Here is a 21,552-nt window from a genome sequence, read left to right as displayed (position 1 = left end):
TTTTAATTATATCAAAGCTATAGGATGTTACCAGGCATTTCTCAAGGACAAAATGGCATAGAGATACTTAAAATGCTGGGATGAACAAAAGAAAATACGTGTCAACAATTATCAAAGGGGACAAAAGATGTTTATGCTGCTAAAAGGTACAATCCATTCAGAGTTAAATCACCAGTCTGATCGTGCATTTAATATATCAAAGTAACTTTTCAAATAAAGCAGCTTTTAATAAAACATGATTACAAATAAAGATGTTACAAAATAAAATAAAATACATTTACAAATAATTAGGATGCAAACCAGAAATACACGAGTAAAAACAATAGATACAGATCACAGAGGGTATTAAAAAGTAGGAAAAAGACAGTGTTATTAAAACTAAAACAATAGCAAATTCTCACTTGTAGCATCGTGCATGGCAGTAATAGATATCAGTATTTCTCAAACTTTTCAAGACAATCTATGCATATATGTTTATGTGTTTACATCTGTGAGCATGTATACACATATATGTGTTAACATTACTCATGATGATAACTGATGAAAGTAATTGTACTTTCTATACAGAGACTCATTACAGCATCCATACATCCAATATCCCTTCTTTGAGTAAATGCATATGCATATGTGCATTCAAGCACCTCTTGCAGTAATTCCCCCAAAGGCTTGATAAACACTTTGAAATAAATAATACACACACAAAAAAAAAACATGATTTAATGTGAGAAATTAGCACATCTTACTTAGAAATGACAAGATCACATAGATTTTTTTAAAGACAAGTTTTATTTATTTATTTTTAATTAATTTATTTAATTTAGTTTAATTTAGTTTTGGCTGTGTTGGCTCTTTGCTGCTGCGTGCGGGCTTTCTCTAGTTGCGGTGAGCAGGGTCTACTCCTCGTTGCAGTGCAGGGGCTTCTCATTGCAGTGGCTTCTCTTGTTGCAGAGCACAGGCTCTAGGCACATGGGCTTCAGCAGTTGTGGCACACGGGCTCAGTAGTTGTGGCTCGTGGGCTCTAGAGTGCAGGCTCAGTAGTTGTGGTGCACAGGCTTAGTTGCTCCACAGCATGTGGGATCCTCCCAGGCCAGGGATTGAACCCGTGTCCCCTGCATTGGCAGGCAGATTCTTAACCACTGGGCCACCAGGGAAGCCCCTAAAGACAAGTTTTAAATTAGACAATTAAAAGGTAGTTAACACAGATTAAAAATACAACATAAATGTTTTGTAATCTCAACATGGAGAAGGTCTTTTTAAGCATGATCTAAATTCTGAAAGCCTTAAAGCAGAAGTTTTGAAATGTTTAACTACATTAAAAACCTAAATTTCTTTTTTTTTTACATCTTTATTGGAGTATAATTGCTTTACAATGGTGTGCTAGTTTCTGCTTTATAACAAAGTGAATCAGTTATACATATACATATGTCCCCATATATCTTCCCTATTGTGTCTCCCTCCCTCCCACCCTCCCTATCCCACCCCTCTAGGTGGTCACAAAGCACCGAGCTGATCTCCCTGTGCTATGCGGCTGCTTCCCACTAGCTATCTATTTTACATTTGGTAGTGTGTATATGTCCATGACACTCTCTTGCTTTGTCATAGCTTACCCTTCCCCCTCCCCATATCCTCAAGTCCATTCTCTAGTAGGTCTGTGTCTTTATTCCTGTCTTAACCCTAGGTTCTTCATGACATTTTTTTTTCTTAACTTACATTTATATGTGTTCGCATACGGTATTTGTCTTTCTCTTTCTGACTTACTTCACTTTGTATGACAGACTCTAGGTCCATCCACCTCATTACAAATAGCTCAATTTTGTTTCTTTTTATGGCTGAGTAATATTCCATTGTATATATGTGCCACCTCTTCTTTATCCATTCATCCGATGATGGACACTTAGGTTGTTTCCATCTCTGGGCTATTGTAAATAGAGCTGCAATGAACATTTTGGTACATGACTCTTTTTGAATTATGGTTTTCTCAGGATATATGCCCAGTAGTGGGATTGCTGGGTCACATGGTAGTTCTATTTGTAGTTTTTAAAGGAACCTCCATACTGTTCTCCATAGTGGCTGTACCAATTCACATTCCCACCAGCAGTGCAAGAGTGTTCCCTTTTCTCCACACCCACTCCAGCATTTATTGTTTCTAGATTTTTTGATGATGGCCATTCTGACTGGTGTGAGATGATATCTCATTGTAGTTTTGACTTGCATTTCTCTAATGATTAATGATGTTGAGCATTCTTTCATGTGTTCGTTGGCAGTCTGTATATCTTCTTTGGAGAAATGTCTATTTAGGTCTTCTGCCCATTTTTGGATTGGATTGTTTGTTTTTTTGTTATTGAGCTGCATGAGCTGCTTATAAATTTTGGAGATTAATCCTTTGTCAGTTGCTTCATTTGCAAATATTTTCTCCCATTCTGAGGGTTGTCTTTTGGTCTTGTTTATGGTTTCCTTTGCTGTGCAAAAGCTTTGAAGTTTCATTAGGTCCCATTTGTTTGTTTTTGTTTTTATTTCCATTTCTCTAGGAGGTGGGTCAAAAAGGATCTTGCTGTGATTGATGTCATAGAGTGTTCTGCCTATGTTTTCCTCTAAGAGTTTGATAGTTTCTGGCCTTACATTTAGGTCTTTAATCCATTTTGAGCTTATTTTTGTACATGGTGTTAGGGAGTGATCTAATCTCATACTTTGACATGTAGCTGTCCAGTTTTCCCAGCACCACTTATTGAAGAGGCTGTCCTTTCTCCACTGTACATTCCTGCCTCCTTTATCAAAGATAAGGTGACCATATGTGTATGGGTTTATCTCTGGGCTTTCTGTCCTGTTCCATTGATCTATATTTCTGTTTTTGTGCCAGTACCATACAGTCTTGATTACTGTAGCTTTGTAGTATAGTCTGAAGTCAGGGAGCCTGATTCCTCCAGCTCCGTTTTTCGTTCTCAAGATTGCTTTGGCTATTCGGGGTCTTTTGTGTTTCCATACAAATTGTGAAATTTCTTGTTCTAGTTCTGTGAAAAATGCCAGTGGTAGTTTGATAGGGATTGCATTGAATCTGTAGATTGCTTTGGGTAGTAGAGTCATTTTCACAATGTTGATTCTTCCAATCCAAGAACATGGTATATCTCTCCATCTATTTGTATCATCTTGAATTTCTTTCATCAGTGTCTTATAATTTTCTGCATACAGGTCTTTTGTCTCCTTAGGTGGGTTTCTTCCTAGATATTTTATTCTTTTTGTTGCAGTGGTAAATGGGGGTGTTTTCTTGATTTCACTTTCAGATTTTTCATCATTAGTGTATAGGAATGCCAGAGATTTCTGTGCATTAATTTTGTATCCTGCTACTTTACCAAATTCATTGATTAGCTCTAGTAGTTTTCTGGTAGCATCTTTAGGATTCTCTATGTATAGTATCATGTCATCTGCAAACAGTGACAGCTTTACTTCTTCTTTTCTGATTTGGATTCCTTTTATTTCCTTTTTTTCTCTGATTGCTGTGGCTAAAACCTCCAAAACTATGTTGAATAAGAGTGGTAAGAGTGGGCAACCTTGTCTTGTTCCTGATCTGAGTGGAAATGCTTTCAGTTTTTCACCATTGAGTACGATGTTGGCTGTGGGTTTGTCGTATATGGCCTTTATTATGTTGAGGAAAGTTCCCTCTATGCCTACTTTCTGGAGGGTTTTTATCATAAATGTGTGTTGAATTTTGTCGAAAGCTTTCTCTGCATCTATTGAGATGATCATATGGCAAAACCTAAATTTCTATATGGCAAATCAAACAAGAGACTGAGAGAAATTATTTTCAGCACATTAAACAGGAAAATAACTAATGTTTATTTGATACATAAGAGTTCTAGGAGAACTGGCAGTTGAGTGAGTGGGATACATTGACTTGATAAGATGGCTATAAATATTCATGCAATTGCAAAAGCTGACTTACAAAAATAGAAGAAAATAGGGATTTCCCTGGTGGTCCAGTGGTAAAGAATCTGCCTTACAATGCAGGGGACCCAGGCTCGATCCCTGGTCAGAGAACTAAGATCCCACATGCCACGGGGCAACTAAGGCCGTGTGCCACAACTATTGAGCTCGCGTGCCTCAACTAGAGCCTGCGTGCCGCAAGCTACAGAGTCCAGGCGCCCTGGAGCCTGTGCACCACAACTAGAGAAGAGAAAACCTGCACGCCACCACTAGAGAGAAGCCCGGACACCACAACAAAGGTCCCACGTGCCACAACTAAGACCCGATGCAGCCAAAAACAAATTAGATAAATAAATAATAAATAAATCTTAAAAATAAAAGAAAATACATTTGAACAAACGTAAAACTAATATTATGAATCTAAAATCCCTGAGAGTTGGGGCAGAGTGGTATACTGCATGGAAAGTGGAGAAGAAAAGTATCCTGAAGGTCTCTTTTTGCTCAGATCAAAAGATATTGATTAAACTCTTCAGGTTAATAAGTCTAAGTGTACTTAGAGACTTAAGGGTAATCATTAGTAGAATAACAACAGAACATAAAGACACCAAAGCATCACAGAAGAAAAGGAACAAACAGAATATGACAAATCCAGCAAATAATAAGGAAAGGATATATGTCATAAAGCCATATTTACCAGCAGTCACAATAAATGTGACATAATTCTCCTGTTAGAAAGAATTTTTAATTATATCAAAGCTATAGGATGTTACCAGGCATTTCTCAAGGACAAAATGGCATAGAGATCTTAAAATGCTGGGATGAACAAAAGAAAATACGTGTCAACAATTATCAAAGGGGACAAAAATATGTTTCTGCTGCTAAAAGGTACAATTCGTTAAAAGATAAATCACCAGTCTTAACGTGCGTTGAATATATCAAAGTAACTTTTAAAATAAAGCAGCATTTAACAAAACATGATTATAATGTGAGAAATCAGCACATCTTACTTAGAAATGACAAGATCACATTGATTTAAGACAAGTGTTAAATTACACGATTAAATAGTAATTAACAGAGACAAAAATATAACAGAAGTGTTTTGTAATCTCAAAATAGAGGTCTTTTTTTTAAAAAATATTTATGGGCTTCCCTGGTGGCGCAGTGGTTGAGAGCCCGCCTGCCAATGCAAGGGACACGGGTTCGTGCCCCGGTCCGGGAAGATCCCACATGCCGCGGAGCGGCTGGGCCCGTGAGCCATGGCCGCTGAGCCTGCGCGTCCGGAGCCCGTGCTCCGCAACGGGAGAGGCCACAGTAGTGAGAGGCCCGCGTACCACCAAAAAAAAAAAAAAAAAGAAAAAAAAAAAAAAAAAAAAAAAAAATAAAAAATATTTATTTCGGCTGCACTGTGTCTTAGTTGCAGCATGCACGCAGGATCTAGTTTCCTGACCAGGGATGGAAACTGGGCCCCCTGCATTGGGAGCGCAGGGTCTTAACCACTGGCCTACCAGGAAAGTCTGAGAAAGTCTTTTTAAGCACGATCTAAATTCTGAAAGCCATAAAGGAAAAGTTCTGAAATTCTTAACTACATAAAAAATCTAGGGCTTCCCTGGTGGCACAGTGGTTGAGAGTCCGCCTGCCGATGGAGGGGACACGGGTTCATGCCCCGGTCCGGGAAGATCCCACATGCCGTGGAGCGGCTAGGCCTGTGAGCCATGGCCGCTGAGCCTGCGCGTCCGGAGCCTGTGCTCCGCAACGGGAGAGGCCACAACAGTGAGAGGCCCGCGTACAGCAAAAAAAAAAAAAAAAAAAAAAAAAGAAAAGATATTTCATTACCTCAGCACTCATCCCTGCTAAATACTCCTTTCTAACTAGAGAAAGAAGAAAATCGTCCCAATGTTATTATCTCTTTGCTACAACCAAACAACAGTAGACTTGATGGAGAAGTACCCATTCCCGCCAGGCACAAGGCAAGGCCACCTCTGTCATCCCAATTAATCAGCATTGTCCGAGAAGGTGCAAGCTACTGAATAAGATCCAAGACGAATAAGAAGGTCTTGCTTCTGAAAGGAAGTACTCAACAATGTCCTTACTTTCAAAAGACATCTGTACCTGCGTTTAGAATTTGTTGTTGTTTGGCCCTCCAACGGCATTTCCACAAAACTTGGAAGCCTCTAGCTCTTCCTGAGTCAACTTTGGTGATGAGCCTCTAGAAAACTTTTATTCATTTTATGTAGAATTTTCAAATTGATGTCTTTACAGTTGTGTAGGGGTTTTTTGCCTTATTTTTCCAGTCTACATTTCCGAGGTTATATCCTGCCACAACCAATGGCATTTGATTGTCCCTCTTAGATAATGTGGGTGGGTTTGTTATTGGCGGCGGCTCAAAGCAAAAGTAACCACCTAGAATAGTAGGGCCTGGCCCCAGACCACCCAGGCTGCACCCCTGTGAGGTCTAGTTTCACCTGCGCCTGCCCTTGGGCCCCTTTGCAGGACGCACACGCTCAGATAAGCTGCCAGATGTAGTTATTCTCGGCCAATGGGGGGGAGCAGAGGGCCTTCTCTGCCTCAAACGTCTGCTGTCCTCACGCCCGCCAGTCAGGGCTTGAATTGGAGCCCCAGGGAAGGCTGACCCTGCCCAACCCTCAACACCAGCAAGAGGGACAAACCAAGAAGAAAAGTGCCGCGTGGACCTGGATGTCTGTCTGGCAGGCCTGGCAGGGTGGAAGAAGAGGGCAGAGGAGGGGTCAAGGTGGCTCAGTCTCCATCCTGGGGAATGCGCTCTGCAGCCCCACACCAGCCCCTGGGAGGAAAGACCAGAGCCCACGCAAGTTGGCAGGGCCTGCAGCCCAGCAGCTCACGGGCACACAACAGGCCCGAGACTCCTGCCAAGGCCAACGCCCCTACATGGCACAATAAGTTAACAAGTCCAACACCAGTGACGTGGCTGCAGGTCTAGACGCAGAAAAATCACATTGCTAGTAAACTGGGAGGGAAAGTGGGTTAGAATTCAGTATGTGGAATGCAGCCTCAGTTTTACATAGGTAAATATACAGAAGGTGATTTTTGTGCACCAAGATAAGACATTTTAAAACATAAAGTCTACCAAAATATTTCATTGATTTAAACAAACACAATAAAAATCCTAACGTATTTTTTTAATTTGAAGAAATGATTCTAAACAGTGATTATCCCCTAATTTTCTACATTAAAAATGTAGTTAAGTTTTTCAAAATTGGTCAACTCTTTTCTTTTTCTTTCTTTTTTTTCTTCTACTGAATTTGTCAGTTGATTTGACAAAGTGGAATAAATGTCAGATGCTGAATTTTCCTTCTCTGGCCTATGAATTTGGCTGCTGGTGATTCAGTGCCACTGGGACTGCTCAGACAAACCTGCTCAGAGGTGAGACCTGGAGATCAGGCACTCTGCCATGGAGACTGTCAGCACATAATTGATGTTGCCTTACGTAAATCCTACCCCAAACAAACCCATGTAAACAGGACCGTACTCCTTCTTGTCCAACCAGTGTCAAAGGGAGGACAGGCCATCACCCCATGTTCTGATGTGTGGGTTGGTGGAGCTCCCCTGGATGCCAAGTTTACTGACATTGGTGCAGGTGTCAGTAGCCAGTGCTGGCAGAGCCCAGGCGTGGCCAGGTGGGTGTCTGGATGGAGTTCTAAGCGGCAAACACTGAAGGGATCAGCCTTTGAAATGATGGCCAACAGCAGCTAATAATAAACTAATATCTTGGTCCAGAGGAAAAGGAAGGTGACATTGGCTGGCTGGTCACCCTCCTTCTCAAGGATGCATTATAAAAGCTTTGCCTCTCCCCAGGAGCGTCCGCATGAGTCGGCAGATCCCCGGAAGGCACCATGGCCGCCCTGGGCATCATGGTCGCCCTGCTGGTGTGGATGGCCACCCTGCTGCTCATCTCCATCTGGAAACACATCTACAGCAACTGGAAACTGCCCCCTGGCCCTTTCCCACTGCCCATCGTTGGGAACATTTTCCAGTTGGAAATTAAGAATATTCCCAAATCCTTCACCAGGGTAAGAGAAATATTGTTGATTTGAGGGAGGAGCTTTCAGGAATTAGATGTAATATGTGTGCGTTCAATTCACTCTCAGACAAATTGTAATTCAATACCAGCTTGTTATGAATTAGCTGAATTACCAGTAGCACCCAAGAGTGATATTCAAAATATTTAGCTAGTGTTATTGCTTGGGGACGGAGCACAGTGGGCCTTGGCCATGGCTGGCCCTGAAGGCCCTCGCTTGAGCAAAGCGTTAACTGCCGTGCTGTCGTTGGGTGGCTTGGCCAGGGCAGTGTGGCCGGGGCTGCTGCTGTTTGCCACCGGGATGCAAGGAGGGTCGCGCACTGAGACCAGACGCACTGGCTGCGTGTCGACCTGCAGCTCCCCGTAGACGCCAAAGAACAGGGGGAACGTGAAGTGTTTGACCCCCCACAAATCCCACTACGCTAACAAATCTAAAAACGAAACACGTTAATGAGTCTATTAAATGAGTTAATAAAAGAGCGCCACGGGGCACAGAGCCGCTCTGAAAGGCGTTGACGAGCTTCCGGCAGAGGAAGACGTGCTCGTGGGCCTCTGAACAGTATGGCTCCGGGGCCTCCAGTAGCGTCCTGGGGTCCGGGACCTTGACTGGGGACAGCAGACGGGGGGTGGTGGGGCGGATATGGGCAAAGGGGCCTCAGGGGGAACCAGAGGAATCGGCCCTCCCAGTTACTTGTTCCCCGGAGGGAGGGCAGCTAGGCACACCCAGGCGCGCCGTGCGCTGGATGTGCTCCCGGCAGAAGAAGCCTCTGGGGAGGTCTTCCCCAGATCACTCTGGGTTCTCCTGGCCAACAACAGCGACCCTGGGGGGCACTTTAAAGCGAGGCATCTTCCCCACGTCCGCGGTGGCTCACTCCCCGGCCTGGTGGTCTCCGCAGCTGGCAGAGCGTTTCGGCCCTGTGTTCACCCTGTACCTGGGCTCACGACGCTTCGTGGTCCTGCACGGCTACAAGGCCGTGAAGGAGGTCCTGCTTGACTACAGGAATGAGTTTTCTGGCAGAGGAGAAACCCCCGCGTTCCAGGTGCACCAGGACAAAGGTGCGTCCTACTTGGGGGGGGGTGCATGTGGGGTGGGGGAAGATGTTGGGGGGAGGTACTGAAATAACAGTAACAACGTGCTAAAGACAGAAAGGTGAAGCGATCGCAGACAACTCAGGTGAAGGCTGGTACATTCACCCACTCAGTCATTGCTCTGTGCCATTTGATGGACCCAGAGTGGACAAGACCTGGAGCACCCACCCTCCGACCATCAGGACAGACGTGTTCATAGAGAAATAGGACACAGGGAGCTGCTTCTGACGGCTGGGCCGGGCCTCCCCCTGCAGACCTTCCCGCCTCCCTGGGCCCTCAGTCTCCCCTGGGAGCTCTTTCCACTCACAGCTTCAACTACTCGTGGTGTTGGGGCTCCATCCACCGAGGGCCCCTCACCCACTATGGGCATCCTGCTTCTCCATCGAGGGGGCCTCCCGATGTCCTACCTGGGGCTGTTCTTAGACCAGGAAGGGGGTGTTGAGACCTCCCAGTGACCCCGTCTCCCCAGCCTCACTTCTTTCCTCTGCCCCTCCTCCCTCCGGTGTCTCCAGAGCCCCGAGTTCCCCTCCTGCAGGTGGAGGAGGCCTGGGCGGGGCAGGGGTGGGGTGGGGTCTAACTGGTCTTTATCTGAGTGTTTTCCAGACTCCTGACTTCAGACTCCATCTTCCGCGTCTCCAAGGAGGTCCTGGAGCCTGGGTGGGGGCGCCCCTCCCCCACCTCTCAGCTCTGAAAGCTCCCTGCCCCACCTGCTGTCCTCCAACCTCACCTGCTTGGCCTTTATCATTTGCTCACTGGTGTTTGAGATCCAAAGCAGATGAGAAGGAAACAGTGTCCCACCAACCCAGCAAAACTTGGAAGCCTCTAGCTCTTCCTGAGTCAACTTTGGTGATGAGCCTCTAGAAAACTTTTATTCATTTTATGTAGAATTTTCAAATTGATGTGTTTACAGTTGTGTACGGGCTTCTTGCCTTATTTTTCCAGTCGACATTTCTGAGGTTATGTCCTGCCACAACCAATGGCATTTGATTGTCCCTCTTAGATATTGTGGGTGGGTTTGTTATTGGCGGCGGCTCAAAGCAAAATTAACCACCCTAATCTTTGTCATTAACACAAGAGGAGACTTACTGGAGGAGGGACCCAGGAGGGCAGGAGTTCTGGGGTCAAGGAGCTCCATCCTGGCTCTGGGGACCCTTTACCTGCCAGCCCTGGTCCGAGTCCTGGGCCCCTGAGAGCAGTCAGGCAGGGGCCGGCATCCACATCCTGCAGGTGGGACACGAGGGGCTTGCCTGCCTCCTGCCCGAGGGCTCCAAGGTGCTGTTTCTGTACGTCCCACACGGCCCAGGGCTGCCCCTGGACCTCAGCCAGGCCCTGGACCGTCCCCAGGAATAATGATGTGGACGTTGGAGATTACCATCGTGCGGGGCAGCGGCTGCGTATTAAAGTGCCGAGGGGGCCGCGCCCGTCCTTTCAGTGAGTCTTCACAGAGCTCTGGGAGAGGAGATTTGTTGCCCCGCTTCAGCCTGTTTGGATCCCAAACGATGGCGCGCCTCTGGGTTCTGTCTCTTCCTCCTTCTCTGTGTCTCTCTGACTCTGTCTCTTTCGCTCTCCGTCTCCGTCTCTGTCTGTCTGTCTCTGTCTCTTCTCACAGTTTTCCGTGTCTTCCATCTGTTCTGTCTACACAGTTCTCGCCGGAACATTTTAAAATCATCTGCGCCTCTGCCCCTCCCTCCCCAACCACCTCTTCCCCTCATCACATGCCGTGCAGGGTGGTCCCCCAGCATCTCTCCTCCTGCCCTCCTTCTGGCTTCTCTGGTCCTCAGGGCTAGGGGCACAGCCTCTGTTCTGTCCTCTGGCCTCCTCAGCACACACTCACTGGTCCCTGCCGCCCCTTGCTTGTCCGCCCTGTGTCCTGGGTCAGTAACTTGGAAGGCTGGAGCTGCCCGAGGCCTGGCCGGGCTGATGGCATAGACACCCGCGAGTTTGGACCATCCCTCCCCTAGGTTCCCTCTTGGGCTGCTGTGCCATGTACCCAGCATCCACTTGGCCCGTTATGCAATGTCCCACAGGAATCGGCACCAGGACACCTGAACACAGGACCCTGAACTCAGTGTCACCTGTGCTTTTAACCTGGTGAACGGCACCTGTAAATGGGTCTCCTCGGTGCCCACACACCCATCAGTGGTCATGCTGTCCATCCCCGGGCTTGACTCCATGGCAGCCTCCTTGGGTCACATCCCTCTGCTCCCACCCCTGCCTTGTGCTTCCCCTGCAGGCCGTCCAGGTGTCCTTTTGGGGTAGAATGAAGCCCTCCTCCGCTATACCTCTCAGGTCCGGCCAGACTTCCTTCTGGAATGTCCGGGGCCATGGCTTTCCTCAGGCCTCCACATGCAGGAGGGAACCAGATCAAGATCTTCCCGGATCCGGAGGTCTCTGTGGTCCGGGGGCCCTGTGACCTCAGATTTTAGTAAGGACTTGCTGTGAAGCCACGGAGTGCGAGCTGAGGTGTCTATAGTGTGAGGGTAAAAAATCATTGGAAACAGAATGGCTTCAAGGAAATTCGTCAGTAAACAGGAAAGAGGCAGAGGTTTTTCTCAGTGGTCAGGTGTGGTTTCCCTCCTGTGGGGAGGACACAAGGCAGAGTGGGGAAAGCAAGCAGGCTGGTGGTTGCAGAGCTTACAGGGGCAACGGAGAGAGCCAGCCGACCCCAACGGCTTCTCTCCAAACCCAAGCATCTGTCACTGTGCCGGTCAGTGGGGCCCCTCGGTCCCTCCCACGCAGAGCAGAGCGCCGGGCGCCCATCACTCCTGCCCCTTTCTCCTGAGAGGAGAGTCTGCAGTGACAGCCTGCTGCTCCCTCTTCCTTAGGGATTATTTTCAATAATGGACCGACCTGGCAGGACACCCGGCGGTTCTCCCTGACCACACTCCGTGACTTCGGGATGGGGAAACAGGGCAATGAGCAGCGGATCCAGAGGGAGGCCCAGCTCCTGCTGGGGGTGCTCCGGAAGACCCATGGTGCGTACAGCCTGGCCTGGGCCCCACGGCCCCTGACGACAAGGCAGCTCCCCATGTTAGCCCCAGACACCACTTCACAAGCCAGTTTCCTCTGTAACCCAGGGAGCGGGCGTGGTCATCGAGGGTGCAGCTGGTGTGTCCTGAATAACTGAGAAGTGGAGAAAACCCGAGTGGCTCACAGTCACCACCTCCCGAGAATTCTCCGAGTCCTAGGGTGTCTCTTCACAAGCCCTGGAAATGGCCCTCCTGCCACACCCACGAGCGAAGCGCCCTGTTGGCTCCCCTGTTTTCCAGGCCAGCCCTTCGACCCCACCTTTGTCATCGGCTTCGCGCCCTACAACGTCATCTCCGACATCCTCTTCCACAAACGCTTTGACTACAATGACAAGGCGGCTCTGAAGATGCTGAGTCTGTTCAATGAGAACTTCTACCTGCTCAGTACCCCCTGGATCCAGGTGAAGCACGTTCCTCCCTCTTGCCTGGTCTGCACCCGGCTTCAGTCGAGGGTTTACAGCAGGGAAAGGATAAGAAGGGGCACTTGTGTGTGGACAGACACACAAGACTAGAGAGCCTGAACACTCCTTCTGGACACTTCCATGGGGCCCACCTTTCCCCCTTGCTAACCTCAGGACACTTAACCATTTCACTCTTTAAAATGAGTCCTCACCGGACACACGGTACCTCTGCCTATGTGCTCACATTCCCACCACGGAACTCACACGACCTCGTAGAGTGGTGCCCAGAAAGATACTTTCAGCCAAAATATTCTAAATAATACAATAGTGACAGCCATAAATTCAGGTTTGGAGAAGGTTGCCAGCCTAGTACGCCAAATGCTATTGCATCCAGAAAAAAAAAATATATATAGTAAGAAAATTCTCTCCCTCCCTCACTCTCTCTCTAGCTTTATAATAATTTCCCAGGCTACATACGTTACCTGCCTGGAAGCCATAGAAAACTAATGAAAAATGTGTCTGAAATAAAAGAGTATGCTCTAGAAGGAGTGAAGGACCACCAGAAGTCGCTGGAGCCCAGCTGCCCCCGAGACTTCACTGACACCATGCTGATGGAAATGCAGAAGGTACCCTCACAGCTTGCAGCTTCCAGACCAGGCAGAGCTGAGCCCTCAGCCATTAGGAGATGGGTTTTTGGGGGCAGGGTGCATTTTTCAGATTTATATTATGACCTGCACTGCAGTGTCCACACTGCCCACATTGTGTACATTCTGATGCTCTTAGTTTTATACAAATACACTGGCTTGAGTGTGACCACCACACGTCGACACACAGCCAGCCTGCCTGGCCGCCCTATGCTCCACTGTACTGTCCACTGTGCCGGCCAACAGGATGGCCTTTCTTGGGGAAGCCATCAGGGGCTGTGGGACTGGGTGAGTGGGACCCTCACGTTGGCTTCCTCCAGCCCAGCCTCTTAACCGCTTCTGATCAACTGACTAATGACCACATCTCACCTGGGGAGAGGCCCTCAGTGTTCCTCAGCAGCACATAACCCCCACATCGTGCGCGAACTCAAGGGGGCCCAGACCTTCCCAGCACCACCTCTCTGGCACCCCTCTGGGTTACCCACCCAAATCAGTCAAGCTTCTCTTCTTTCCTTGGCATCACATATGGCTCTAGAGCCACACATGAGCTCCACACCTGGTTTCCTGGAAGACTGCCCTGGGTGTCTGAGAGTCTCCTCCATCACTTGGGCCTCCTCCCACCCCTCCCACCTCCCACCCTATGCCCAGCTCCCCTGTGACTTTCCTGCCTCCTGGGACCTAAGGCAGCGGCCGTGGGGCGGAATGAGGCCGAGGGCAGCCCTGCAGAGGCCCCACAGCTCAGCCCTGAGCTGCTAGAGGTTGTGGCACAGGGCCAGGGAGAGCCTCACCCTCAGGAGGGCCCTCGGTGCCATAGAAGGAGCACGGACCCCACAGCCAGGTGAGGGCACAGTCCCATCCGTGGTCGGTTTTCTGGGACCCTCTGTTCCCTAGCCTTGCAATGGAGACGATGGTGTCTGTGCAGGATGGGCCCCCTGTGGAGCTGGCGGGGCTGCCAGGAGCTCTTCTGCTGAGGGACACAGGGTCTCTTTCTCATCCACCTGAAGACCTTCCTCACATTGCAGGAAAAACACAGTACAGACCCTGTGTACACCTTGGAAAACATTGCTGTGACCGTGGCTGATCTGCTCTTTGCAGGGACAGAGACCACCAGCACCACCCTGAGATACGGGCTCCTGATTCTCATGAAATACCCGGAGGTCGAAGGTAGGACAAGTGACAGGCAAGGACACTGGATCATGTGGCCGTCGCACCTGCACGGTCAGCCTGGAGCATTTAGGCTTCAGCTTCCCGTCGGCAAAACGGGGACTGGCACTGTTTGTTAACCCTTGCAGCTGCGACACTGGGATTACTGGAAGAATGCTTTAGGGGAAGCGTTCTTGTACATGACAGGCCCCAGCACTCAGCCCTCCCACACCCACTGACAAACCCCAGATTGCAGGAAGAAAGCCCAGTGGAGAAATGCCATATGCTCTCTGCATCCACTCCAGGCCATGATCTATTTATGACAGAGAAAAAATGTGCACATCGCCCCTGAGTCAGACCCAGCCTTCCAGGCAGAGCTGAGAGGGAGGAGGGGGCAGGAGCAAGGCCTCCTGGCATGTCTCACCCGACTGGAAGAGTGGGCCTCAGAGGAGGAACCCCAGGAAAAGCACCGCAAGTCTGCCTGCTGCCCTGGACCCAGCCTTCCCTCCCGGGGCTCCTCCCCAGCACTGGAGCAGGTGGGACCCAGGGTGGATCAGGCATGGCTTTGGGGGCCGCATGCACAGAGCACGAGGTGCTAGAATCACCCACATGGGCCAGTGGAGGCGATGTGAGCAACACCATATATCCACAGGCCAATCGGTGCCAACCTCCAAGGAAAGAGGAGGTAAAGGAGCCGTCGCCTGGGGCCAGGGTGCCCTCCCCGGCGGTGCTCAGGCCTGGAGCCCCCGCCCTTCACTGGGCTGGGCACAGAGCTGGGGTGGGGGGGTCCCCACGGCAAGGAGCTCCTCACGACCTGAGCCATGCTGGCTGCTGCTAATGATGATAATTTGGCTCCTGCTGTGTGCCGGGTATGGGGATTCGCCCTTTAATACACTGTATTCTTGAGGGCTGATGGAAAGGGCATGAGGTTATTTCCCGTAGGAATGTGTATATGTGACCTGTCCAGGGTCAGACCTGGTCCGACTCCAAAGCCTTTGCTTTTCTACCTGACAGAAAGGTGAGGCGAAAGAGCCGGAGGTCCAGGGAGTGAAGGCTCCACGCGTCTGTGGCAGTTCTGAGGGAGCTTCTGACCACTCTGTACTAGGGGAGCCACAGACTCCAAGACTGTTTTAATTATGGACTATGAGGAATTTCCAATACAGAGGAAAAGACAGAAAGTAAATATGACTGACACCCACACATCCATTGCCAAATTTAACATGTGTTGACATTTTTCAGTCCTGGCTCAGAGCTCTTGGAAAGAAAGCAGGTTGCAGAGCCAGCCCAGGCCCCTCCTCGCCTCCCTGCCTTCCACCCACCCCAAACTCCACAGTATCCCTGGACTTCTATGTGAGATCCCTGTGCATTACTTCTTATATTTACCATCTAGTAGATATCAGCATACCATCCATCTTGTTACATGTGTTTAAAATTGTTACTCGGTCACCATGCTGCAGGGGCTTTGCAGTTCACTCAACAGATTACAAGGCCCACGGGCAACCTCAAACCCAGAGAGGCCAAGCAACTGCCAGAGGCTGCTCAGGAGCACAGCGTGCATGTAGTTTCCGGTCTCCATTCACCTCCATACTCCTTACAAGCCTGCAACAAACCAGCCTGGGGTAACCATTAACACAGAGTTTCCCTCCAACTAGAGATCCCCAAGACCCTTTCTTATTCTCTACTCCTGGCATGAAGACCAGAACGGGACTAGCCATGACCAGCTAAGGTAATGGAGGCCATAAATAAACAGCTGCATAAATGCTGTAGATGGTCCCTAACCTCACTGAGCCCTGTTCTTACTGACGCGTGTAGATGAATTATCCAATAATCCAAAGCTCCATGAGCATCTACTGGGTATATGGATGGGAGCATGAATGTGTCACCAGCCTGGACTCACGCATTTATTCCATGCATATCTTGGCAGAGAAACTTCATGAAGAAATTGACAGGGTGATTGGGCCAAGCCGAATCCCTGCCATCAAGGACAGGCTGGATATGCCCTACCTGGATGCCGTGGTGCATGAGATTCAGCGATTCATTGACATCATTCCCTCCAACCTGTCCCACGAAGCAACCCGGGACACAGTGTTCAGAGGATACGTCATCCCCAAGGTCAGATGTGAGCCTGCAGTGCACCCCTGAGCACCACCCTGCAGATCAGCTGCCTGCCAGGGAACAGGACAGGGACCAAGGACACCTCCTCTTGGCAGATGTGGCTGAACACTGGGGGCTGGGCCAGCATCCCTACCCTGCAGAGTGCTGCTCCCCCAGCAGGCCTTGTGGGGACCTGGTGACCACAGAAATGGAGGCAATCTGGGAAAGGGGCTCCTCAGACGGTGCCTGGGGTTGAGGTGTGTTCCAGCAGCAGAAACAGACAACAACAGTAACATCCAGCCCTGGATGAGTAGGTCCAAGGAGCTACTTCCCTGAAAAGATGAGAGCTGTCATTATCATTTGGTCGTGACCTCCACCTGCTCTCTGTCTGCCCTCAGGCCAACACCTCCCCGGGTTGGGAACATACTATCTCGTCTAACGTAAAATCCAACTGCTGGCTCCCAGGTGAAAGCCTGTGTCGTGTTAACTTGACTGACCAAGGCAGCCTCTGTTCCTTCCAGGGCACAGTCATAATTCCGACACTGGACTCCCTCTTGTATGACAGCCAAGAATTCCCTGAACCAGAGAAGTTTAAGCCAGAGCACTTTCTGAATGAAAATGGAAAGTTCAAGTACAGTGACCATTTCAAGCCATTTTCCACAGGTAAGAAGAGGTCATGTGTAGCACCTTCCCTGGGGATTGTCCCTAATTCCTGCTGTTCCATGTGTGATCAGCATCGTGCCCCTGATTTCTGTCCGTAACATGACCCAAGTGTGTTCTTCCCTGTTCAGAGAGGTTAAATGACATCTTCTCACCAGAAGTCCTGGGAATGAGTTGAGACGAGTTCTTTTTTCCTTAGATACTTCACTTCATTCAGTGCTAAAACTCTTCATTTAATAGAACTTAGTGAAAATCTTTCAAAACTATATTACCTGACTCTCCATAATTTTAAACAAGGGTTACTAAGCAAATTTTAACGTTTGGTTACCTGGACTCATCATAGGACCATCTAACCTTTCCAGCCCTTGGCTGCCTTTCCAGGGCCTGCCCTTGGTGTGGGTATGATGGAAGACCTGAAACCAACTCGATAACTTTAACACCAACACGAGAGCTTTGGCTTCCACCTGGGGCCGCTCTTCTTTCCTGTAGGACATCAGGCTGAGCACTGGGCAGAGCCCATTCTCCCAACCTAACACAGGTTCATGCAGCTGAGTCCTGGTGGTTGAGGCTGTGTGAAGGCTGGTCCCTGAGCACACCTGTCGCTGATACCCTTACACTGAAATCCACTCTGGGCTCCCTTTCAACAGGCAGACGGGGGTCAATTCTGCTTCGGGTGGCTGTTGACGCACAGTCTCCTCCCACCCAGCTCTGCCCCTGCTGTCTCGCCCAGGGCGGGGTCTTAGTGCTGTTGTCCCCTCCAGGAAAGCGGGTGTGTGTTGGAGAAGGCCTGGCTCGCATGGAACTGTTCCTGCTCTTGGCCTCCATCCTGCAGCACTTTAACTTGAAGTCGCTAGTAGACCCCATGGATATCGACCTCAGCCCCATCGCAATTGGGTTTGCCAAGGTCCCCCCCCATTACAAACTCTGTGTCATTCCCCGCTCACAAGTGTGAGGCACACGTTCTCTGTAGACCGCGGGTCCCTTGATGCTGGCCTGGAGGCCTCCTGCTTCCCTGCACCCCCTCAGCAAGGCTAGCCAGGGCTCCACAGGGAACCAACTGGGCCAGAGAGGCTGCTTTCCAGGCCAAGCACATTCTTCAGATAGAATTTGAAACAAAGTCCATAAAAGATTGTGTCAAACTAATTAAAGTAATTAAAGCAAACCATGACTTAGTTTGTGTTGGAGTTCCTAGAAACCATGAGAAGTAAGAACATATCAGTGTAGGTTAAACTAAACCCTTCTGTGAAAGTAGAGCTACCCAGTCACCAGAGTCAGCATCTCCTGTAAAGGACTCACAAAAAGGAGTACAGACACTATTTTGCTGTTTGGAAAAAATAAAAATAAGGAGGATTTGTTAGCCATGTCCTGAATGTGTCCCCTGACATCCTTCCCTAGGATGTGAAGTCATCCCTTTGGGCTCACTAATAGCATTATCCTGTGCTATATTTTAAGATTAAAATATGTCTGAAAAGTCAGCATAGAGATCTCTTATCATCTCTTAAGTCTTTGTGCCTGGAAGGGGAACGCATAAGGATATGGGGACCCTAGTGCAGAATGAGGCAGAAACGAGGAAATCATTATTCAGTTCTGTGAACTAAACCTCAATGTTGTGAAACAGAAGAAGAATTTGGGACAAGAACCCTGTTCCCACCCAGAGGGCACACACCAGGAAACCCACTGTATGCCCAGACTTCCTGCTTTGACTCCCCCGTCAGTAAAATGGGCATGTCAGCAGCCCCTCTCCACAGCATAGAGTGTGAGGGCTGAACGGGTAAGATGCAGAGCTTTGGAACACTGTGCAGCATATAAGCCCCATGTTCCTTAGTAAAGTGAGTAAGTTTTCACAGCCAGCAGTGCAGCATCTTCCAGCTCTCACTGACCTTCCTGCTTCTCACTTATAAGGTCCTGTGATAACATTGAGCTCACACAGGTAACCCTGGAATCCCTCCCCTCCTCAGGATCCTTACCCTATCACATATTCAAAGTCCCATCTACCATGTTAGGTAACATTCACAGATTAGAAAGAAGGAAGGGGTGTCAGGTCCCAAGCAAATCCAAAACCTAGCAGAGCAAATGACAAGACCTTAAAGCCTGAGAATGATCCTCTTTGGATCATTGAAAGTCAGGCCATACTTGCAGTTCATTTTATAAGCCAAGCATCCCCCGATATCAGACAAAAATTACAAAAACTAGAACAGGGCCCGCAAACTCCACTCTTTGTCCTACTTGACACGGCCTTTAAGATCTTCAGCGACAGGGAGGAAATTTCCAGGAATGGGCGAGAAGTAAGAGAGGAGGAAAAATTAAAGCGACTCGCTCAATACATGGCCGTTGCCATTGCTCAGTCCCCCACAACAGGGACCTACAGGAATCCCCTCTCCTTCTCAAAGACCACCGCTGACCTACTACCAGTGCAGTCAGCAGGGGCACACTGTCAGGAAATGCTGCACCCTGCCACCCCATACCCCATGCCCTTACTGTCACCAAAAGGGCCATTGGAAAAGGAGTTGTCCCTTCCGTCCTCAAACGGGTAGGCCAACAGCATGACCACCCAACTTCCAGGGTATTTCGGGTCCCGGCCCCCTGGGCCAAAGTCAAGGCCAATTTCCCCTGTCAGTGGTAAGTGACCATCAGGAAGAAGAAGCGGACTGTGCTCTGGATCTGGGGCTCCTGGATGCGGACGACTTAAGGTGCCTGGGGCTCAACCTCCAGGCCCCTATGTTCTCCATAAGACTGGAGGAGCCCTGGGTAACCCTGGATGTGGCAGGGGCTACTATCAGTGTCTGATTGACACTGGGGCTACTTATTCAGCTCTGACCTCCTTCTCTGGTCCCACTCGCCGTTCCTCGATCCTCCTAAGAGGGATAGACGGACAACCCTCTTATGGCCATTTTACACCTCCCTTACCCTGTCTCTTGAAAATACTTTATTCACACACTCTTTCCTAGTCCTCCTGGCCTGTCCTACACCTCTGTTAGGCTGGGACCTTTTAAAAAAACTTAAAGCGACTTTATCATTTACACCAGTAAATATGGCCTTAACAGCCACCACGAAGACCACTCTAGCTAAAGTCCACCCCATCCCCAAGTTGTCCCTAACAGAACCACAATTTTTGGTTCCAACCCTCAAATATTAAGCAAGAAGACTGCAAAAAACTCAAGATACCTGAGGATTATGACATTGGGTGGAAACTTACTATTCCTTCTTTCAACTGGGCTTATAACTTTTCCTCTCATCCCTCAAAGGTTGTTTGCCTCTCTCCTTTAGCTGGAATGACTTTAGCTACTACCTGTGAGGGCATAGAGCATTCCCGCACCCATTTAGGAAAACCCTACTTCAACATCACTTTAGACGTCTGCCTAGCCCCTACAAATCGCACCTATTTCCTTTGTGGATCCAATGCCTATTTATGCCTTCCAGCCAACTGGATGGGGACCTGTACCCATGCATACATTATTCCTAATATTATCCCTATAAATGACAGCATCCCACTTCCCTTATACTCTCAATCACGTAAACAAAAGCGGGCAGCCCTCACTGTAATATCAGTCCTAGAGATTATCATTGGGATAGAAACAGGCTCATCTGGACTTTTAAACTTTATTTTCACTGCCCGACAGCTTTTTCTTGAACTTACACAACAGATTGCCTACCCAGCAGCTCAAATTAACACTCTACAAGAACAAATAAATTCTCTAGCAGCAGTGGTTTTACAGAATAGGAGAGCTTTATACTTACCAACGGCTAAACAAGGTGGGACCTGTGCAATGTTAAAGGAGGATTGCTGTTTTTTTGTCAACCAGTTGGGCAAAATTCAAACTAAACTTCGGAATATTATCGCAACAGCTAAAGGGTTTTATATGAAGGGAGCCTCAGAGGGATTCGACTGGTGGGATTTCAAGACTAATATCTGGTCCTGGTTCTCTTGGCTAACTCCTTTTCTAGCTCCTATAGCAGCCTTCCTACTCTATTTATCTTCAGGCCATGCATTTTTAACTTCCTTGCTAAGTTTGTCTCTTCTAGAATACAACAAATGAACCTCCAGATGGTAAGGTGACAAGAATACCGGCCAGTCAACACCCAGACAACACTTGAACGAGCCTCCATCACATTCCATGGAGCCCCCACCCCCTCTCTAGGAATACTCTGACAGAGAGCAGGCATCAGGAACCCAGGGCCCCTACGACGCCCCTGCCTCTTCTCCTAACAAAAAGGGTTCCCGAACGCCTGAGAAGGAGCTAGGCAGATAGGTAGACATGAGCAGGGTGTCCAACAGGGCCAAAGGATTGTCCCTATAAATAAAGAGAGGGGGAAATTTGGCGCTCCAAGGACAAAGAACAAGATAAACTCTAAGGGCCAGCATTGCCAGAACAAAGGGTTACAGGACTTTTATCACTATGTCACATTGCGACCATTGCAATGTCCCAGAGCCCTCCCAAGCAGCATGCCCTGTCCCTTTCCCATCCACACCGCCTGCCTTGAACTCCTCTGTGGCACATACAGGCACACATAGACCTACG

At 48.7% G+C, this 21,552-nt stretch overlaps 1 protein-coding gene across 6 annotated transcripts; it reads left to right on the top strand.

Moving 5' to 3' along the window:
- The first annotated feature begins 7,770 nt into the window (after positions 1-7,770).
- CYP2E1 (cytochrome P450 family 2 subfamily E member 1) lies at positions 7,771-21,548 on the top strand. 6 transcript variants are annotated; one of them, XM_081243535.1, is made up of 10 exons: positions 7,771-7,964; positions 8,869-9,028; positions 10,289-10,492; positions 11,887-12,036; positions 12,331-12,491; positions 12,941-13,117; positions 14,158-14,299; positions 16,203-16,390; positions 16,894-17,035; positions 21,056-21,548. In XM_081243535.1, the coding sequence occupies exons 1-10, from the start codon at positions 7,788-7,790 to the stop codon at positions 21,067-21,069; spliced, it is 1,515 nt and encodes a 504-aa protein (XP_081099661.1). In that variant the 5' UTR covers positions 7,771-7,787; the 3' UTR covers positions 21,070-21,548. The 6 variants fall into 6 exon arrangements, with proteins under 6 accessions (XP_081099661.1, XP_081099662.1, XP_081099660.1 ...); XM_081243536.1 differs by having other exon boundaries at positions 21,042-21,548; XM_081243534.1 differs by lacking the exon at positions 21,056-21,548 and adding an exon at positions 17,794-21,030.
- The last annotated feature ends 4 nt before the right edge of the window (positions 21,549-21,552 follow it).

Source organism: Mesoplodon bidens (assembly GCF_964165515.1).
Source record: "Mesoplodon bidens genome assembly, chromosome: 1".
NCBI classification, from domain to species: Eukaryota; Metazoa; Chordata; class Mammalia; order Artiodactyla; family Ziphiidae; genus Mesoplodon; species Mesoplodon bidens.
The sequence above is the reverse complement of the archived record's forward strand: the minus strand, read 5'-3'. Positions and strand labels throughout refer to the sequence as shown.